Source organism: Glycine max, chromosome 20 (assembly GCF_000004515.6).
Source record: "Glycine max cultivar Williams 82 chromosome 20, Glycine_max_v4.0, whole genome shotgun sequence".
Classification (NCBI taxonomy): Eukaryota; Viridiplantae; Streptophyta; class Magnoliopsida; order Fabales; family Fabaceae; genus Glycine; species Glycine max.
This window is the reverse complement of record NC_038256.2, coordinates 37,404,412-37,425,833: the sequence shown is the minus strand read 5'-3', so window position 1 is coordinate 37,425,833 and position 21,422 is coordinate 37,404,412. Positions and strand designations below refer to the sequence as shown.

General features: G+C 33.2%; 1 protein-coding gene and 8 non-coding genes across 11 annotated transcripts; 8 read left to right on the top strand and 1 right to left on the bottom strand.

Moving 5' to 3' along the window:
* Positions 1-1,172: 1,172 nt before the first annotated feature.
* TRNAP-UGG (transfer RNA proline (anticodon UGG)) lies at positions 1,173-1,244 on the top strand. Its single transcript has one exon. It is a non-coding gene; the product is annotated as a tRNA-Pro (tRNA).
* Positions 1,245-2,246: 1,002 nt separating this feature from the next.
* On the top strand, positions 2,247-2,318 carry TRNAP-UGG (transfer RNA proline (anticodon UGG)). The gene has a single exon. It is a non-coding gene; the product is annotated as a tRNA-Pro (tRNA).
* Positions 2,319-3,343: 1,025 nt separating this feature from the next.
* Positions 3,344-3,415, top strand: TRNAP-AGG (transfer RNA proline (anticodon AGG)). Its single transcript has one exon. It is a non-coding gene; the product is annotated as a tRNA-Pro (tRNA).
* Positions 3,416-5,855: 2,440 nt separating this feature from the next.
* TRNAP-AGG (transfer RNA proline (anticodon AGG)) lies at positions 5,856-5,927 on the top strand. The gene has a single exon. It is a non-coding gene; the product is annotated as a tRNA-Pro (tRNA).
* Positions 5,928-9,499: 3,572 nt separating this feature from the next.
* Positions 9,500-20,620, bottom strand: LOC100819474 (ADP-ribosylation factor-like protein 8b). Of its 3 annotated transcripts, none has more exons than XR_005890286.1 (6): positions 20,395-20,620; positions 19,749-19,880; positions 18,673-18,815; positions 15,541-18,363; positions 14,138-14,212; positions 9,500-9,984 (listed from the first exon to the last, which is right to left on the bottom strand). XR_005890286.1 is itself a non-coding variant. In XM_006605937.4 (3 exons), the coding sequence occupies exons 1-3, from the start codon at positions 20,422-20,424 to the stop codon at positions 18,246-18,248; spliced, it is 291 nt and encodes a 96-aa protein (XP_006606000.1). In that variant the 5' UTR covers positions 20,425-20,614; the 3' UTR covers positions 16,795-18,245. The 3 variants fall into 3 exon arrangements, 1 of the variants encoding a protein (XP_006606000.1); XR_005890285.1 differs by lacking the exon at positions 19,749-19,880 and having other exon boundaries at positions 15,541-17,107; positions 18,060-18,363; XM_006605937.4 differs by lacking the exons at positions 9,500-9,984; positions 14,138-14,212; positions 19,749-19,880 and having other exon boundaries at positions 16,795-18,363; positions 20,395-20,614.
* Positions 12,312-12,383, top strand: TRNAP-UGG (transfer RNA proline (anticodon UGG)). Its single transcript has one exon. It is a non-coding gene; the product is annotated as a tRNA-Pro (tRNA).
* On the top strand, positions 13,560-13,631 carry TRNAP-UGG (transfer RNA proline (anticodon UGG)). Its single transcript has one exon. It is a non-coding gene; the product is annotated as a tRNA-Pro (tRNA).
* On the top strand, positions 15,559-15,630 carry TRNAP-UGG (transfer RNA proline (anticodon UGG)). The gene has a single exon. It is a non-coding gene; the product is annotated as a tRNA-Pro (tRNA).
* TRNAP-UGG (transfer RNA proline (anticodon UGG)) lies at positions 17,394-17,465 on the top strand. The gene has a single exon. It is a non-coding gene; the product is annotated as a tRNA-Pro (tRNA).
* Positions 20,621-21,422: the final 802 nt, after the last annotated feature.

Sequence of the window (21,422 nt, the reverse complement as noted above, 5' to 3'; positions counted from 1 at the left end):
ATATTGTGGGCATGTGATCTTAAGTCTTTGTATGCCATTTGAACTCTACATTCTACAATGAAGTAATATTTCTAAATCAACTATGCTATTTCTGTTAATCAGGAAGGAGGTTGTGAATTGTTGTCCATGTTACCTGGCACCTCAAAAATATCAAATTCTTAAAAACAATTACTATTCAAATCCATTACACACGTACCATTAGCAAGTATCTTCTTTTAGACTTTACAACACTTTGTTGTAATATGTGATTACCTACATATCAAGTCACACGGTGTTTGATTTGATGTAAACCAGTCAGAGAAGGAAAGAAAAAATAGTAGACACCAACAGAAGTTACTTCATTCAGCTTGGTTCAGTCTGCAGTGCAACATACAAACAGATACACATTGTGAAATTTCAGTTCTTTGATTTAAAATGTTCTATAAGCCAATCAACAACTGTATTAATGTTCGTGGACATCTAAACATTAGAAGACTAGTAATGTTTCAACTAGTGGTAATAAAAAAGAGAATGCTACCAATTTACTGATGTCATGTGGTACAAGTCAGATGTACATAGAAGAAAAGGTTTCACTTCAGAGTCCTCCCTAAAATAATTTCACCAAATCAATTTATTAGTTCTGAATATAATTGGCAAACAACAAAATTTTCATGAAAGGCTTTTGGTTTGTATGATTCTCACTTGGGGTGTGAGAGAGAGGTCCTAATTTCATTCTTGGAATGCTTACAAACTTTGACTTGTGAATTGTTGTACTTAAATACCAACTATTGTCTATAAATTTTAGCATTTTGAAGCTCTGGAAGCTGACAACCTGGACCTGTTAGTTAGTTTGCTTAAAAAACAATAAGCATCAGAGCTGAATTAGAATGCATTGGAATGAATGATGGGATACATTAACAGTTTTGGCTGAATGTTTTTCAGTAGCAAGTGACAACTTGCCACTGAAAACGTAATATAATGATATGCTGCAAGTCACAGTTGGTCTAAAAATATAAAACCAGATGGTTAAATAACAAGTTATCTTGACTGTCAATTGCCTATCCAGGTAAGGAAACCTGGTCATTCATGCAATCATACTTTAGAACTAAAGACAATGTGGCATGCATAAACAATTTTAACAGAAAGCTAGACATAGATTTCAGTATTTCACTTAGCCTTCTCACTCTCAATGTGGGCATTTGGTCTAGTGGTATGATTCTCGCTTTGGGTGCGAGAGGTCCCGAGTTCGATTCTCGGAATGCCCCCCTATCTTTTAATTTTTATCTGTGGCTGTATTATTTCTATGTGTGTTTGTCACTGACTAGGCACAATGACATGTACTGCATTCTCAGCCAGAAAAAAATAGTTGCAATTGGGTTTTTCCTCCAAAAGAATAGGAGAAGATGTGAATTAGTCTTAACAATCTGCCTGTATTAGCTTTCACTGTGAGCACTAAGACAACTTCCCAAGAGGCACTTTGAAGTTACTTTCACAACACTGAGGTTGTGGTGTCTGATCTTATGTCTCAAGTACACCATTTGAACTCTGCATTCTACAATGAAGATTGCAAAATCAACTGTTATCTCATATTCAATAAGGAGGTTGTGAATTGTTGTCTTTGCAATGATGCCTAGCACCCAAAAGTATCAATCTTGAAAAAATGAATGAACAAAAATTGCACAATTATTTATTCATGTCCATCTTATTTTATAATATACAACACTCAGAAGTCAGATGTGATATGTGATAACCTATATATCAAATTATATGGTGTCTGCTTTTATGTAAGCCGATCAGAAAAGGAAAAGAAAAACTAGTTTGACATAGTTTGTTTAGTTAAATACCAACAAACAACCATCGAGTTTTATTTCTAAATTTAAGCCTTTTTAAGCTCTGGAAGCTGACAAGTTTGACATAGTTTGTTTAGTTAAAAAACAGTAAGCACCAGAGCTGCATGTGAATGTGTTGGGATGAATGATATGATACATTAACAGTTTTGGATGGAAGTTTTTCAGTACCAAGTGACAGCTTGCTACTGAAAATGTAATATAATCATGTGTTGTAAGTCATAGTTGATCTTAATATATAAAATCAGGGGTAAATAAGTAAACTCTTTGATACCTTGACTAGAAAAATAAGTTATCTTGACCGACTATATCCTATCCAGGTAAGCAAATCTGCTCATTTGTAATTCTGTATGCAATCTTACTAACAATTTTAACAGAAAACTAGACATACATTTGACTTAGCCCTCTGCCTCTCAATGTGGGCATTTGGTCTAGTGGTATGATTCTCGCTTTGGGTGCGAGAGGTCCCGAGTTCGATTCTCGGAATGCCCCTATTTTTTAAATAATTATCTGTGCCTGTATTGTTCTCATTTGTGTTTTGCCATTGACTAGTCATAAAGAGATGCACTGCATACTCAGCAAAAAAAGAATACTTGCAGTTACCTTTCTTCCACCAAAAGTGCAGATGTGAATTATAGTCTTAAGTAACAATCTGATTGTATTAGACTTAATGGTTGAACACCAAGACAGATTCCCATAAGGCACTTAGAAGTTGCTTTGATTTCTGTGTCTATCCCCTAGTTTGCAAGCATCTGTCACAACTCTGAGATTGTGGTATGTGATCTTATGTTTCAAATACACCATTTTAGTACTGCTTTCTATCATGAAGTGATATTGCTTAATCAACTGTTATTTCAAATTGAACAAGGAAGGAGTTTGTTCCATGTTCAATCTCAGAATGCCTTTTTTTTTCCTTTGAAGATTTGAAAGCTGACAGACTTGGTCAAGTAAAATACCTAAAAGCATCAGGTTTTATTTTTAAATTTTAGCCTTTTGAAGCACTGGAAGCTGAAAAGCTTGACTCATTGGTTTGTTTAGTTAAATAGTAATAAACATCACTACATCAGAGGCTGCATGTGAATCCGTTGGGATGAATGAAGTGAAACATTAACAGTTTTGTCTGGCAATTTTTCAGTGCAGAGTGACAGCCAGCCACTGAAAATGTAATACAATAATTTGTAAATTATGATTGATCTTAAAATATAAAACCAGAGACAATGTTACCAGTGCTAAAGAAAAAAGCTAGGTAAAGAAATTCCGTTAAGAGAGGTGCCCACATATAGCGTGCGATATGCCTCCAACATGATTGTCTGTGACAGAGGATACTTATAGGAAAAAAAAGAGTGATTAATGAGTAAACTCCCTTTGATACCTTGACTGATAATTACCTATCAAGGTAAGCAAATCTGGTCATTTGTATGCAATCTTACTACAGAACTGAAGAGAACGAGGCATGCTTAAACAATTTTAACAGAAAAATATACATATAATTAACTTTGCCCTTGCTGTCTCAATATGGGCATTTGGTCTAGTGGTATGATTCTCGCTTAGGGTGCGAGAGGTCCCGAGTTCAATTCTCGGAATGCCCCTATTTTTACACATATTTATATGGTGCCTGTATTGCTCTCACGTGTGTTTTGTCATTGACTGGCACAAAGACAAGCACTGCATTCTCAGGCAGAATAGAATACTTGGGGTTGGTAAGGTCTGGATGTTCATCCATTGTGCTTAAGAAAAATTCAAAATGTATGCTTAGACCATTGTTAATTTTATTTAATTATTTTTTTAAAAAAATGACTATGCCCATAGAAATAATTTGGTTGGTTGTTACACTGCAATTATCTAATATTCAAATATTCATAGTTGACCAATGGGATTTTTCCAGGCCATTCATATGGACGTGAGTGTATCTACTAAAAGTACTTATTATTCCCGGCAATTGAAAGAGCTTTTACCAGCATCCCTTATAATGTCGGCAATACATTTACCGACTAGTGAGGACGCCACTATTATTTGATTGCCGGTAAATGTTTTAGTGGCAATTTATATTGTCACTAAAAGGAAAAATAATTGCCACCAAAAATCACTTTTGGTGTAGTGCACAAGATACTTAGATTTCCCTATCTCTCCTATCCACAAGTTTTCAAGAATCAGTTACAACTCTGAGATTGTGGTATTTTAGCTCTACATTCTACAATGAAGTAATATTTCTAAATCAACTATGCTATTTCAAATTAAATAAAGAAGGAGGTTGTGAATTGTTGTCCATGATGCCTGGCACCCAAAATTATCAACTTTTTAAAAACAAATGCATGAACACAATTATTTATTCAAATCTGTTACACATGTAGCATTAGCAAGTATCTTGTTTTATAGTTTACAATATTCAGATGTGATATGTGGTAGCATACATATCAAATCACATCCCGTCTGATTTTATGCAAGCCAGTCAGAAAAGGAAAAGAAAAACTAGTATGATACCAACAGAAGTTACTTCATTCAGCTTAGTGCAGTCTGTAGTGCAACATACAAACAGATACGTATTGCAAATCATCAGTTCTTCGATTTAAAATGTTTCATAAACGTACCAATCAACAACTTTATCCATGTTGGTGAACATCTTACAAGAGATCATGAAGCAGCAACAAAATTCTCTATGGCTAATAGATTTCAGACCCTTGCAACATTAGAAGTACAAGTATTGCTTCAGTTTGTGGTAAAAAAGAGAGTGCTACCAATTTACTGATGTCATGTGGTAAAACTCAGATGTACAAGATAGAAGCAAAGTTTTAACTTCAGAGTCCACCCTAAATTAATTTCACCAAATCAATTTATTAGTTTTTAATATAATTAAAAAAACAACAAAATTTAAATAGTAAGGCTTTTGGTCTTGTATATATGATTCTCACTCAGTGCGTGAGAGGTCACTAGTTCATTTTTTGGAATGCCCTATATTTTATTGATTTGGAAGCTTGCAAGCTTGACTTGACTCGTGAACTGTTGTACTTAAATACCAACTATCGTAATTTACTATTTATAAATTTTAGCCTTTTGAAGCTGACAAGCTGGACTTGTTAGTTTGTTTACTTAAAAAACAGTAAACATCAGAGGCTGAACGTAAATGCATTGGTATTAATGATGGAATACATTAACAGTTTTGGCTAGAAGTTTATCAGTACAAAATGACAACTTGCCACTGAAAATGTAATAAAATAATATGTAGGAAGTCATAGTTGGTCTTAAAATATAAAACCAAATGTTTGATACCTTGACTAGAAAAACAAGTTCTCTTGTCTAACAATTGCCTATCCAGGTAAGCAAATCTTGTCATTTGTATGCAATCATACTGTAGATTTGACATGCACTTATAACAAAAAACTAGACATAGTGGGTATTTGGTCATGGTATGATTCTCGTTTTGGTCCCGAGTTCGATTCTCGGAATGTCTCCGTACCTTTTCATATTTATCTGTGCCTATATTATCTTCAAGTGTGTGTTTGTCATTGAATAGGCACAACGACATGCACTTCATTCTCAACCCTATTTTTTTTATATTTATTTCTGCTCGCATTGTTCTGATGTGTGTCTTCGTCATTGACTAGGCACAAGACATGCACTGCATTCTCAGCAAGAAAAGAATACTAGCAGTTGCATTTATTCCACCAAAGAGAAGGAGACAATGCAAATTTGTCTTAACGATCTGGCTATATTAGCCTTTAGATTTGAGCACCAAGACAGCTTACCAAGAGAAACGTATGTTAGGAAGTCCCATATTGCCTATCTCAATTCTCAGGATGCATTTTATATATTTGTTGGACAACTCTACTTAATGTCAATTGGTTTTAATTTAAATTCTAACATGATATTAGAGTTTGTAGGCCATCTTGATTCTTGCCTATTTAGTAGGCTCATCTGTTCTGGCAGAAACCTGTTTGGTAGAACTGAAGGGAATCTGGCATGCATAAACAATATTAAGTATTAACAAAAAAACTAGACATAAATTTGACTTTGCCCTAACTTTATCAATCTGGGCATTTGGTCTAGTGGTATGATTCTCGCTTAGGGTGCGAGAGGTCCCGAGTTCAATTCTCGGAATGCCCCTATTTTTTCACATTTATCTATGCCTGTATTGTCTTCATTTGTGTTTTGTCATTGACTGAGATTTTGGCATGTGATCTTAAGTTTAAGTATGCCATTTGAACTCTACATTTTACAATAAATTAATGTTGCTAAATCAACTATTTGATTTCAATCTTAAGTTGTGAATTGTTGTCCATGATGCCAGCTGGCAACTAGAAATATCAAAACCTTAAAAAACTATTGTACACAATTATTTCCTATCCATTACACAGGTAGCATTAGCAAGTATCTTATTTTATAATATGTTAGCTAGTCTGAAAAAGAAAAGAAAAAACTAGTGTATACTATGATGCCAACAGAAGTTACTTTATTCAACTTGGTTCAGTCTATAATGCAAATACCAATAGATGCATATTGCAAAACTTAAGTTCTTTGATTTGAAATGTTTTATAATCCAATCAACAACTCTATCAATGTTGTTGGAGTTTTTAAAAGAGATCATGAAGCAACAAACTTCTCTATTGCTGATGGATTTCAGACCCCCTGCAACATTAGAAGTACAAGTAATGTTTCAAGTTGTGATAAAAAGGAGAATGCTAGCAATTTACTGATGTCATGTGGTAAAAGGCAGATGTACAAGTTAGAAGCAAAGTTTTACTTCACAATTGTTGAATATACAGATAGAGAGAGAATTGAACAATGTCATTCCATTACTGAATATCAGAAAGATACAAAAGATGCTGAGCTTCTCTTTACAAAAACTATATATAGAGAATTGAACAATGTCATTCCATCTCAAGTGTGTTTTGGCCTTTTTTTTTTACTCAAAAGTTATTTGGCAAAAAAATTCAAATTTTTTTATTTTGTTTAAAAATATTTATCTCATCTAATAAAAAAACTTTTATGAAAATAAAATATATTAGTAAAATAAATTTATTCTAATGAAAAAACATTTTTGGCCAGTTTCTCCTTTTCCATAAGAAAAGCAAAAAATAAGCCAAAAAGTCGTGCCTAGGGTGCGAGAGGTTCAAGGCTCATTCTCCTAATGCCCTTTATGTTTTTTTTTTTTTTAAAGATTTGGAAGCTGACAAGCTTGACTTGACTTGGTAATTGGTATAGTTAAATACCAACTTGCATGCTGCAGGTTTTATTTCTAAATTTTAGCCTTTTGAAGCTCTGGAAGCTGACAAGCTTGACTTATTGGCTTGTTTAGTTAAATAATAATAAGCATCAGAGGCTGCATGTGAATGCGTTGGGATGAATGAGGTGATACATTAACAGGTTTGTCTGGAAATTTTTCAGTGCCAATTAAGTGAAACTTGCCACTGACAATGTAATAAAATAATGTGTTGTAAGCCATAATTGATCTTAAAATATAAATCATGCAGAGACAACGGTACAGGTTCGGTTATAAAGAAAACCAGGTAAAAAATCTCCATTAGCAGAGGTGCTCGCACATGCATTTAATGATGGATAGTGCCCTATACATGTAAATTAGTATATATAAAACCAGAGTGGTAAATTAGTACACTCACTGATACCTTGACTCACAGGTAATCAGATCTGGTCATTTCTACATGCAATCTTACCATAGAACAAAGAGAACATGGCATGCATAAACAATTCTAACAGAACCTAGACATAGATTTCACTTTGCTCCCACCCTTTCAATGTGGGCATTTAGTCTAGGGTATGATTCTCGCTTAGGGTGCGAGAGGTCCCGAGTTCAATTCTCGGAATTCCCCTTTTTTCTTCCACATATTTATCTGTGTCTGTATTGTCGTTGTCCTCATCCTCATGTGTGTTTTGTAAATGAGTAGGCACAAAGACAAGCACTGCATTCTAAGACAGAATACAATGTTTGCGGTTGCGTTTCTTCCAAAAGAACAGGAGAACGAAGATGCAAATCACAGTCTTAACAATCTGGCATGGCTGTATTAGCCTTAACAGTTGAGCTCCAAGACAGCTTGCCACGAGAACTTAGTAGTTGCTTTGATTTCCCTATCTCTCCGCAAGTTAGCAAGCATCAGTCACAACACCGAGACTATTGTATGTGATCTTAAGTCTAAGTATGACATTTGAACTCAATATTCTACAACGAGGTAAAAATATTGCTTAATCAACTATGCTATTTCAAATAGAATAACTGAATAACGAAGGCCGTCGTGAATTGTTGTCCATGATACCTGGCACCCAAAAATATCAAATTCTTATAAACAAGTGTATGTACATAATTACTTTTTCAAATATGACACCAAAGAAAGCTGCTTCATTCAGCTTAATTAGTTCAGTCTAATGCAAGATACAAACAGATACATATTGCAAAACTTCAGTTCTTTGATTTAAAATGTTTTATAAGCCAATCAACAACTCTATCAATGTTGGTGGACATTTTACAAAACATCATGAATCAACAACAAAATTCTCTATCCCTAATGGATTTCAGACCCCTGCAACATTAGAATTTAGAAGTACAAGTAAGGCTTCAACTTGTGGTAAAAAAGAGAATGCTACCAATTTACTGATGCCATCTAGTAAAAGTCAGATGTACGAGATAGGTTTACACTTCAGAATCCACCTTAAAATAATTTCACCAAATAAATTTATTAGTTTTTAATATAATTAGCAAACAACAAAATTTGCATAGTAAGGCTTTTGGTCTTGTATGATTCTCACATAGCGTGTGTGAGGTCCAAAGTTCATTCTTGGAATTCCCTACATTTTGTTTAGATTTTAATATGTTTTTGATCCTTGTAAGTTAATATTTTTTTATTTTTGGTCTTTTTAAGTTTATTTTTCTAATTCTAGTCCTTTTAAGTTTGTGCATTTTCAACTTTGATCTCTGCAAGATATTTTACTCATTTTTAGTCCTTATAAGTTGATATTTTTCCAATTTTGATCTCTATAAGCATGAACTTATGGAGACTAAATAAAAAAGTTACAATCTTAGAAGGATCCAAATTGAAAAAATATAAATTTACAAGATTAAAAATAAATAAAATATGTTACATGGACCAAAATTAAAAAAATGTCAATTTACATGAACTGAAGTTAAAAAAATAAGCTTACAGGATTAAACCTTTTGTTTAGTGGAAATTTTACAAGCTTGAGTTGACTTGTTAAAATTGTTCCACTGGACTCCCAAGAACCAAAATTTGAGGACATATACTAGTGTCAACCAATACCAATATCGATAGTAAGTATGCTCTTACTTAGATTTATCCGAATTTTCTTTTTTACCTCATTTCATTCTCATTTTTTCATCCAAAAAATAATATTTAAATACTTGAAAAGATTCTTTTAATTTGTCAAGTTGCCCATTTTAATTATCGAGATCTGGTCTTAAATACCAACTATCATCAGGTATTTGTTTTTAATATAAATTTTAGCCTTTTGAAGCTCTGGAAGCTGACAAGCTTGACTTGTTAAATTGTTTACTTAAAAAAAAGCATCAGAGGCTGAATGTGAATGCGATGGGTTGAATGATGGGATACATTAACAGTTTTGGATGGAAGTTTATCACTACCTAATGACAATTTGCCACTGAAAATGTAATAAAATAATATGTTGCATATCATAGTTTGTCTTAAAATATAAAATCAGAGTGGTAAATAAGCAAACTCCCTTTGATACCTTGACTAGAAAAACAAATTATTTTGACTAACAATTGCCAATCCACGTAAGCAAATCTGGTCATTTGTATGCAATCTTACTGTAGAACTGAAGACAATGTTTCTCACACAAAATATTTTAACAGAAAACTAGTGGTATTTGGTCTAGTGGTATGATTTTCGCTTTGGGTGCCGAGTTCGATTCTCGGAATGCTCCCATGTTTTCATTTTTATCTGTGCCTGTATTATCCCTCAAGTGGGTGTTTGTCATTGACTAGGCACAAAGACATGCACTTCATTCTCAGCCAGAATAGAATACTTGCAGTTGGGTTTGTTCCATCAAAGAACAGGATACGATGTGAACTTGTCTTAACCACCGGGCTGTATTAGCCTTCACATTTGAGGACCAAGACATCTTCCCAAGAGGCACTTAGAAGTAGCCTTGATCTCTGTACCTCTCCTCTAGTCTGCAAGCATCAGTCACAACAGCACTGAGATTGTAGTCTATGATCTTATGTCTCAAGTACACCATTTGAACTCTACTTTCTACGATGCAGTAATATAGCTAAATTTACTATGTTGTTTCAAATTGAATAAGAAAGGAGGTTGTGAATTGTTGTCCATGATCACCCAAAAATATCAATCTTAAAAAAATGTATGGGCACAATTATTGTTGGTGCAGTTGTCATAAGAGATCATGAAGCAACAAAGTTCTCCACTACTGATGGATTCAGCTCCCTTCACTTATGAAAATGAAACAACATTAGAAGTACAAGTAATAATTCAGCTTGCGGTGAAAAAGAGAACGCTCCATTTTAGAGTTGTCATGTGGTAAAAGTGTATAACGCAGAAGCGAAGTTTTAACTTCAGACTCTACCGTAAATAATTTCACCAAATTGATTTATTAGTTTTTAATATAATTAGCAAGCAACAAAATTTGCATAATAAGGCATTTGGTCTAGTTGTATCGGATGAATTTGTTTCTTGCTTAGGTCGGGAAAGGTTCCAAGTTCATTCTGGGAATGCCCTTTATGTTGATGATTTGGATGCTGACAAAATTGAACTGTTAATTGGTGTTGCTAAATTTCTGACAAGTCAACAAGCATCAGGTTTTGTTTATAAATTTAGTCTTTTGAAGCTTTGGAAGACGACAAGCTTGTCTTGTTAGTTTGTTTAGTTAAATAATAATAAGCGTCAGAGGTTTCATGTGAATGCATTGGGATGAATAAAGTGGTACATTAACTGTTTCTGCTGGAAGTTTTTCAGTACCAAGTGACAACTTGCTACAGAAAATGCATGTGATAGAATAATGTGTCTAAGTCATTGTTGACCATAAAATATAAAACCAGAGGGGTAAATATATTTTTTTTATTGGCAAAGAAGGGTAAATAAGTAATCACTCTTCGAAATGATGACTAGAAAAACAAGTTATCTTGACTTACAATTGTCTATCCAGGTAAGAAAATCTGGTCATTTGTATGCAATCTTACTATAGAACTGAAGAGGCTGTGGCAGGCATAAACAATGAAATAATATTGCTAAACTTCAGTCACAACACTGAGATTTTGTTATGTGATCTTAAGTCTAAGTATGTCATTTGGACACTACATTCTACAATGAAATAATATTGCTAAATTGTTGTCCATGATGCCTGGCCCTAAAATATTAAATTCTTAAAAACAAATGTATGAACACAATTATTTATTCAAATTCATTACACATGTAACATTAGCAAGTTTCTTATTTTATACTCTACAACACTCAGATGTAATATGTGATTACCTACACATCAAATGACATGCTGTTTGATATGATGTAAGCCACTCAGAACACTCATAAAAGGAGAAGAAAAACTAGTATGACACCAACAAAAGTTACTTCATTCAGCTTGGTTCAGTCTATATTGCAACATACGTATAGATACATATGGAAAAACTTCATTTCTTTGATTTAAAATGTTTTATTAGCCAATCAAAAACTGTATCAATGTTGGTTGAGTTTCTACAAGAGATTATGAAGCAACAAACTTCTCAATTGCTGATGGATTTCAGCTCCCTGCACTTATGAAACAACGTTGAGGGTGCAAGTAATGCTTTAACAGGTAAAAAATGAGAATGCTACCAATACTTAAGTCATGTGGTAAAAGTCATATGTACCAGTTAGAAGCAAAGTTTTAAGTTCAGAATCTACCCAAAAATAATTTTACCAAACCAATTTTATAGTTTGTAATATAATTAGCAAACAACAAAATTTTCATATTAGGGCTTTCGGTTTTTATGGTATGATTATCACTTAGGGTGTGAGATGTCACAAGTTCATTCTTGGAATGACCAATATTTTGATGATTTAGATGCCGACAAGCTTGACTTTACTTGTTAATTGGTGTACTTGTAAATTTTAGCCTTTTGAATCTCTGGAAGCTGACAGGTTTGATTTGTTAATTTGTTTAGTTAAATAACATTAAGCATCAGATGCTCCTTGCAAATGCATTGGAATGAAGGATGTGATACATTAAAAGTTTTAACTGAAAGGTTTTCAGTACCTAGTGACAGCTTGCCCCTGAAAATGTAATATAATAAGGTACTGCAAGTCACGTTTGATCTTAAAATATGAGACCAGAGGGGTGAATAAGTAAACTCTCTTTGATACCTTGACTGGCAATTGCCTATCCAGGTAAGAAAATCTGGTCATTTGTATGCAATCTGACTATAGAACTGCAGACAATGTGACAGGCATAAACAAATTTAAAAGAAAACTAGACATAGATTTGACTTAGCCCTCTCTCCTTCAATATGGGCATTTGGTCTAGTGGTATGATTCTCGCTTTGGGTGCGAGAGGTCCCGAGTTCGATTCTCGGAATGCCCCTATTTTTTCATATTTATCTGTGCCTATATTATTTTCATGTGTGTGTTTGTCATTGACTAGGCACAAAGACATGCACTGCATTCTCAGCCCCTATTTTCTCATATTTATCTGTCCTTGTATAATTCTCATGTGTGTTTCACATTGACTAGGCACAAAGACATGCTCTGATTCTCAGGCAGAAATGAATACGCAGTTTGTTTCTTCCACCAAAAGAACAGTAGAACATGTGAATCAGTCTTAGCAACCTGGCTGCATTAGCCTTCACAGTTAAGCACTTTGACAGCTTGCCACAAGACACTTAACATTTGCTTTGGTTTCTGTATCTCTCCAAAAGTTTGCAAGCATCAATCACAACACTGAGATTGTGGTATGAGCTCTTAAGTCTAACTATGTCATTTCAACTACATAATATTGCCAAATCAACCACGTTATTTCAAATTGAACAGGGAAGGAGGTTGTGAGTTGTTGTCCTTGATGTCCAGCACCCAAAAATATCAAAATTTTATAAACAAATGTATGACCACAATTATTCATTCCAATCCATTACACATGTGGCATTAGCAAGTAGCTTTTTCTATAATTTACAACACTCAGATGTAATATGTGATAACCTACATTATACATATCAAATCACATGCTGTATGATTTGATGTAAGCCAGTCAAAAAAGGAAAAGAAAACCTAGCATGACACCAACAGAAGTTACTTCATTAAGATTGGTTCAGTCTGTAATGCAACATACAAATAGGTAATACATATTGCAAAACTTCATTTCTTCTCCTATAAGTGCTTATGGAGAAGCTTATCCAAACAAACCTTAGTCCAGGGAATGCTTTATAGAGATACACTCAATAAAGAAATTATGCTTTCTTTATTTTCTGATCCACTTCCAATCAGATAAAATAATAATTTTGGCTAGAAGTTTTTCAGTACCAAGTGACAGCTGGCCACTGAAAATGTAATATGATAATATGTTGCAAGTCATAGTTGGTCTTAAAATATAAAATCCGAGGGCTAAATAAGCAAACTCTCTTTGACTGGAAACTTCCTATCCAGGTAAGCAAAACTGGTCATTTGTGTGCAATCTTATTGTAGAAGTGAAGACAATGTGGCATGTATAAACAATTTTAAGAGAAAACTAAACATAGATTTGACTTAGCCCTTTCCCCTTCAATGTGGGCATTTGGTCTAGTGGTATGATTCTCGCTTTGGGTGCGAGAGGTCCCGAGTTCGATTCTCGGAATGCCCCTATTTTTTTCCATATTTGTCTGTCCCTGTATTTCCCTCAAGTGTGTTTTTCTTATTTAAGTCTCAAGTACATCATTTGAACTCTAGATTCTACAATGAAGAAACATTGCTAAAGCAACTATGTTATTTCAAATTAAAAAAGGAAGGAAGTTTTGAATTATCCATGATCCTTATGCCTAGCACCCAAAAATATCAATCTTAAAAGCAAATGTATGAGCACAATTATTTCTTCATGTCCATTACACATTTAGCATTAGCATTGATCAGGTATCTTATGTTATAATTTACAACACTCAGATGTGATATGTGATAACCCACATATCAAATCACATGCTGCCTGATTTAATATAAGCTAGTCAGAAAAGGAAAAGAATAACTAGTATGAGACCAAAAGAAGTTACTTCAATAGTTCAATCAGCTTGGTTCAGTATGTAATGCAATATACAAACAGATACATATTGCAAAACTTTGATTTAAAATGTTTTATAAGCAAATCAACAACTGTACCAGTGTTGGTGGAGTTTTTATGAGATCATGAAGCAACAAACTTCTCCATTGCTTATGGTCATGGATAGCATCCCCCTGCACTTATGAAACAACATAAAAGTACAAGTGATGTTTCAATTTGTGGTAAAAAGAGAATACTACCAATACTGATGATGTGTGGTAAAAGTTAGGATGTATAAGTTTGAAGCGAAGTATTAACTACAGAATTCACCTTAAATTAATTTCACCAAATTGATTTATTAGTTATTAATACAATAAGCAAACAACAAAAATTTCATAATAAGGCATTTGGTCTATCCGTATGAATATGATTCTTGCTTAGGGTGTGATGTTAAAGGTTCCAAATTAATTCTCAGAATGTCCTTTATTTTGGTGATTTGGAACCTGACAAGTTTGACTTGACTTGTTAATTGGAGTAGATAAATACTAACAAGCATTGGGTTTTATTCCTAAATTATAGCCTTTTGAAGCTTTGGAAGGTGACAAGCTTGTCTAGTTAGCTTGTTTAGTTAAATAATAATAAGCATCAGAGGCTGCATGTGAATGCATTGGGACGAATAAAGTGATATATTAACAGTTTTGGCTGCAAGTTTTTAAGCAGCAAGTGACAGCTTGCCACTGAAAATGAGATAGAATAATGTGTTGTAAGTCATTGCTGAACTTAAAATATGAAACCAGAGAGGGTAAATAAGTATACTCTCTTTGATATCTTGATTCTTGACTAGAAAAGCATGCTACACCTTGACTGACAATTCTCTATCCAGGTAACAATATCTGGTCATTTATATGCAACCTTATCATAGAACTGCAGACAACATGTGATGCATAAATAATTTTACTAGAACAAAGAAGCAAATAATTTTATTTCTCTGGTACTGTTTGAATAGTACATGTACTGATTTATATATAGGTCCTGTTTGGATAAACTTCTATAGAAGCACTTTTAGGAGAAGAAAATAATGAGATGAGCTTCTCCATAAGCTAAAATGAGCTTTTGATTAGCTAACCATTAGTTACTTTGTAGATGTCCTCTCATCTTTTATAGAAGTTATATGAGAGAGCTTCTACAAATTAGCTGATGGAAAGATCATTTTGGCTTAAGGAGAAACTCATCTCATCATTTTATTCTCTTAGAAGTGCTTCTAAAGTAGCTTATCCAAACATGCCCATAGGTAGAAGTAGCCCCAAAGAGGAAACCAAATTTGCTATAATCGGGAAGCAATAAATAGCTGATCATCTATGATCTGATCAAAATTCAGATTTTATCCAAATCTGATTCTGAACAGATTTATTACAAAATCAAAATCAACTAATCAAGGCATAAATTAGGAAATAATTGATACAAAATCATGGACAAACTTGCAACAAATTTCATCAGAAAACCAGACATAGATTTGACTTACCCCACTCCCTTTCAATGTGGGCATTTGGTCTAGTGGTATGATTCTCGCTTTGGGTGCGAGAGGTCCCGAGTTCGATTCTCGGAATGCCCCCATTTTTTCATATTTCTGCCCCCATTTTTTCATATTTATTTGTTCCTGTATTGTCCTCATGTGTGTTTTCTCATTGACTAGGCACAAAGACAAGGACTGCATTATCAGCAAACTAGCATAGTTGCAGTTCTTCCACCAAAACAACAGGAGAAGATGTGAATCAGTCTTCACAATCTGGCTCCATTATCCTTCACAGTTGAGCATCAAGATAGCTTGCCAGGAAGCACTAAGCAGTTGCTTTTATTTCCAAATCTCTCCACAAGTTTGTAAGCATCAGTTAAATTACTGAGATTGAGGTATGTAATGTCTAAGTCTAGTTGTGACATTTGAACTCTAAATTCTACAATGAAGTAATATTGCTAAATAAACTATGTTATTTCAAATTGAATAAGGAAGGAGGTTATGAATTGTTGTCCATGATGCCTGGCACCCAAAAATATCAACATCTTATAAAAACAAATGTATGAACACAATTATTTATTCAAATTTCATAACAAATGTAGCATTATCAAGCATCTGATTCTATAATTTACAACACTGAGATGTAGTATATATGTGATAACCTAGGGATCAAATCACATGCTGTTTATTTTAATGTAATCCAGTCAGAAAAGGAAAAGAAAAACTAGTATGACACCAACAGAAGTTACTTGTTTCAGTTTGGTCAGTCTGTCGTGCAACATACAAATAGATGCATACTGCAAAACATCAGTTCTTTGATTTAAAATGTTTTAAGCCAACCAAAAACTTGTATCAATGTTGGTGGATTTTTTACGAGATGAAGAAGCAACAAACTTCTCTATTGCTGATGGATTTCAGCTCCCTGCACTTATGAAACAACACTAAAAGTACAATGTTTCAACTTGGGTAAAAAAGAGAATGCTACCAATTTACGGATGACGTGTGGTAAAAGTCAGGAAGCACGAGTTAGAAGCCAAGCTTTAACTTCAGAATCCACCCAAAAATAATTTCACTAAAACAATTCATTAGTTTTTAATAGAATTAGCAGACAACAAAATTAGCATAATAAGACTATTGGTCTTGTGGTACAATTCTCGGAATGTCCTATACTTTGATGATTTGGAAGCTTACAAGCTTGACTTGACTTGTTAATTGGTATACTTAAATACCAATAAGCATAAGATATTATTTCTAAATTTTAACCTTTTGAAGCTCTAGATGCTGACGAGCTTGACTTGTTAGGTTGTTTATTTATATAAACAATAAGCGTCAGAGGCTCCATGTGAATGTGTTGGGATGAATGATGTGATACATTAACATTTTTGGTTGGAAGATTTTCAGTACTAAGTGACAACTTGGACTTGCCACTGAAAATGTAATAGAATAATATGTTGCAAGTCATGGTTGGTCTTAAAATATAAAACCAGAGGGGTAAATTTAAAGCAAGTTACCTTGACTGAAAATTGCCTATCCAGGTATGCAAATCTGGTCATTTACATGCAATCTAAATATAGAACTGCAAGCAAGGTGGCATGCATAATCAATTTTAATTGAAAAAATTTGATCTAACAATCCAATAAAAAAGTCAAAATATAAAATCAGGGGTAAATAAGAAAACTCCCTTTGTACCTTGACTAGAAAAATAAGTTATCTTGACTGACAATTCTATCCTGGTAAGCAAATATGGTCAATTGTAATTCTGTATACAATCTTACTGTAGAACTGAAGACAATGTGGCATGCATAAATTTTTTTAACAAAACACTAAACATACATTTGATTTAGCCTTTACCCCTTCAGTGTGGGCATTTGGTCTAGTGGTATGATTCTCGCTTTGGGTGCGAGAGGTCCCGAGTTCGATTCTCGGAATGCCCCTATTTTTTTTAATATATATCTGTGCCTGTATTGTCCTCAAGTGTGTGTTAATCATTGACTAGGCACATAGGCATGTACTGCATTCTCAGCCCCTATTTTTTCATATTTATTGTGCCTGTGTTATTCTCAAATGTGTGTTTGTCATTCACTAGGCACAAAGACTTGCACTGCATTCTCAACCAGAAAAGAACACTTGCAGTTGTGTTTCTTCCACCAAAAGAATAGGAGATGTGAATCAGTCTTAACTATCTGGCTGCATTAGTGTTTTCATGTAAGCATAAAAACTGCTTGGCATGCTATGACACGCTTAGCAGTTGATTTGATTTCTGTATCTCTCCACAAGTTTGCAAGCATCAGTCACAACGCTGAGAGTGTGGTATGTTATCTTATGTCTAAGTACACCATTTGAACTCTACATTTTACAATGAAGTAATATTGCTAAATGATCTATGTTATTTCAAGCTGAATTAGGAAGGACGTTGTGGATTGTTGTCCATGATGCCTGCCACTCAAAAATATCAATCTTTGAATAATATTATGAAAACAATTGTTTATTCAAATCCATTGCATATGTAGCATTAACAATTGTCTTACCTTATAATTCACAACTCTCACATGTAATTCGTTAGAATGTACATATCAAATCACATGTTGTCTGGTTTGGTGTAAGCTAGTCAAAAAAGGGAAAAGAAAAACTAGTATCACACCAACAGAAGTTCAATCAGCTAGGTTCATCTGTAATACAACATACAAATAGATCAATAGGGCAGAACTCAAGCTTCAGTTCATCCATTTAGAATGTTTTACAAGCCAATCAATAACTGTATCAATGTTGATGGAGTTTTTACAGGAGATCATGAAGCAACAAACGTCTCTACCATTGATGCATTTCAGTCCCCTGCACATATGAAACAAATATTGAAAGTAAAGCACATTCTGAAAGTTAAATTGTTTAAATGAAATTATTAAACCACATTAGAAGTTGCAGACAGAATAAAGCATGTTACTTAGTAGCTATCCTTAAGATGGTGAAAGAAAAGATGATAATAACTTTGCAGCTACAATTATCTGACGTGCACATGCTGTGATTTGACTTGTAATTTCTTGTATTATGGAAATGTTTAAGCAAACTTTTGCTTTAATCAGCATTATACCCAACTTGGCTACGTGCATCTGAACATCTAATACACCTAGACATGATACTTACATCTGCTCTGTCAGGTCTTGCTTAGACAATGCCCCAGGTTTGTCAATCTTATTACCCAAAATAAGCATAGGAATCCCACTTAAAGAAGGTTTGCTCAACAAGTCATGAAGTTCATTTAGAGACAGATAAATTGTCATGATCAGCTGCGTCAACAACATAACTGTGAGTTCCACATAAAAAAATGATATCAATCATACGTTAAGATCTTAACCATATATATAAAATCTAAAATGAAATTATACAGTAAGTTGGAAAAAAAAGTGTGAAGTTGAAAATTTGTGTTGCCTTGGATGGAAACAACATACTCCTTTCAATTGTAAATTTGTAATCACATTATCCTAATAATTTTCACTTTTCACATTGATGCAATTAATTCCCCCTGTGATGCTGATGTGTCATATGATTGAATGATGCATCACTCGCTTTTATTTACTTTTCTGGCTAGAAAATAGCACAGCACAATGCCACGTCAACGAAGAGAAAGAGAGTTCACTTCATTCTGATCTCAATAAGTAAAAGAGCTGCAAGGTGAGATTGCAACAGTATTTTCATGGAACCTTAGAAGTTGGAACAATCATATTTTTCAATGTGGGAAACATAAATATAAAGTTTCAAACTAGCAAAGTAAATCCTACTTTTTTTTTCTAATTATATAGTTTCTTGGCATTAATTTTATTTCTGTTGTCAAATTTGAAATTTCTCATTCCTATTTCTTTGGAATTGAAGAAGCAAAAAGGAAAAACTACAGATGTTACAGGGAGAAAGGCATATGAAACTTTTCATTAGATAAGAAAAGACAATATTTCAGTGAGTGGTCTAATGATTGTGTGTTTCAAAGTGTTTAGAGGGCATGCACAATTGCTGAAACAGCATGACATTATCTCTCCCACATACTTCGAAACCTTGATTGACCTCCAAGGTCCTATAACTTTATTGTTACATTCCCTTTAGTTACCTTTTTCATAATAAATCCTACCTGTAGGTAACAAAGTTCAACAAGTAAATTTGCAGAGAAACAAATTAACCTCAAATCAGTGGAAATAGACAACTTGATACAGTATGGAAAGCCAGTGTACCGTAGGAAATGAAATGGAAAATTAATCATGTAGAAGGTCTGGTAAGATACTGCAATAACATTTATAAGTGATGTTTTCCCAGCATCCTGAAGGCCAACCAAAGATAACTCCATTTCTTGCTTGAAAAAGAGGCTATCATTGGACAAGAGTAAGAGAAACAAATGTTTACAAATTCCACTATGAAGGTCATTCAATTAATCCTGTTCAATGAAATATCAATAGAACATACACACACACACACACACACACATATATGAAGAAGCATTTCAGTTCAAAAGGAAGAGCTACATGATATAATAGATTAAGAGAATCCTAGCAAGTCATAATCCCAACTTAATGTTATATATGCAGTATGTATTGTACTGAAAATAAGTAAATAACTAACTCATGAGTCATCATGTCACCAATCTCTTATTTATGCTTTCATATTTACTATAGGACTCATGGAGTAACACGTTCCGGTACATGATTTTTTTTTGTTTTTTTGTTGAGTTTGATGAGATCGATCATTGGCAACAAAAATATGCGACTGAGCATGACAAAACAATAGAAGTATGAATCTTAAATTTTCTGACAGATAATATTGAGCATGCATCCAAAGAAGAAGGAAAAGAAAGAGAAAAATGGTGGTAGCTAGTAAGTTCACCTGCGTAACCAATTGCCGAAGGCCTCCCATAACCCCATTGATTCAATGGAAACACTTTACTTTTTCGATTTCAACAAGTAACAACATTGCGCTTTTCTTTCTATTCCCTTGTTTGTTTTACCCTTTCAAAATGTAGAACAGGACATCTTAAGTACAATTCAAGATTATCTAAAAAAAAGTACAATTCAAGATAATACAAAACTACCAGTACAAATATGAAGTGTTTATTTTATCGCAGAAGAATGTTGTTTCGATTGTAAGTAAATGGATGTAATTATTTCGGAATATTGACATCATTATCGTAAATAGTAAATATACATGTAAAATATTGAGATAATAAATATAAAATCATTATTTATCTTAATTATTTTAAAGTGCAAATGTAATTATTTTAAATTTCTCAAAATGATTATTATGAAGATGATCTTATAAAACAGAGTATAGAACCCACTAGAGTTGAAAAAATAAAATAAAAAGATTGGAAGATGAAAATTCTTCAATAATTATCTCCATGGATTTTCTTATAATTTGGGTATATTATTTAGGGATAAATATTTTAGAAATAGGATTAAATAATTATGGTTCATTTACTCCAAATTGAATCAAAATAAGTAATAAATAACTTCAGAAATATAAATATCGAAAATATAATATATATATATATATATATATAATAACAAACAAAATTTCGAATAAAATAATTGAAAATCCTTTGAATCAATTATTATAGTAGTGATTCAAGGAAATCTCGGGACAATAAATATATTTAATTATAATTCAGAATATGTTATTAATATAACATAAAAGAATAACAAATAAAATTTCAAATAAAATAATTAAAAATCCTTTGAATAAAGTATTATAGCAGTGATTCAAGGAGTTCTCACGACAATAAATCTATTTAATTATAATTCAATTCATATGTTATTAATATATCAAACAAGAAATGTACATTTTTTTATTGTGTATAGGATTTATTTCTATTTTTATTTATTTTAAATGCTATTTTTTTTGTCTTTATTCCATCA

Coding starts and splice junctions, on each gene's coding strand:
- LOC100819474 (XM_006605937.4), bottom strand. CDS start 20,424: ATGGGAGGCCTTCGGCAATTGGTTACGCAG. Junction 18,816..20,394: donor TTCGGCAATTGGTTACGCAG/GTGAACTTACTA, acceptor TTGTTGACGCAG/CTGATCATGACAATTTATCT. Junction 18,364..18,672: donor CAAGACCTGACAGAGCAGAT/GTAAGTATCATG, acceptor TCATATGTGCAG/GGGACTGAAATGCATCAATG.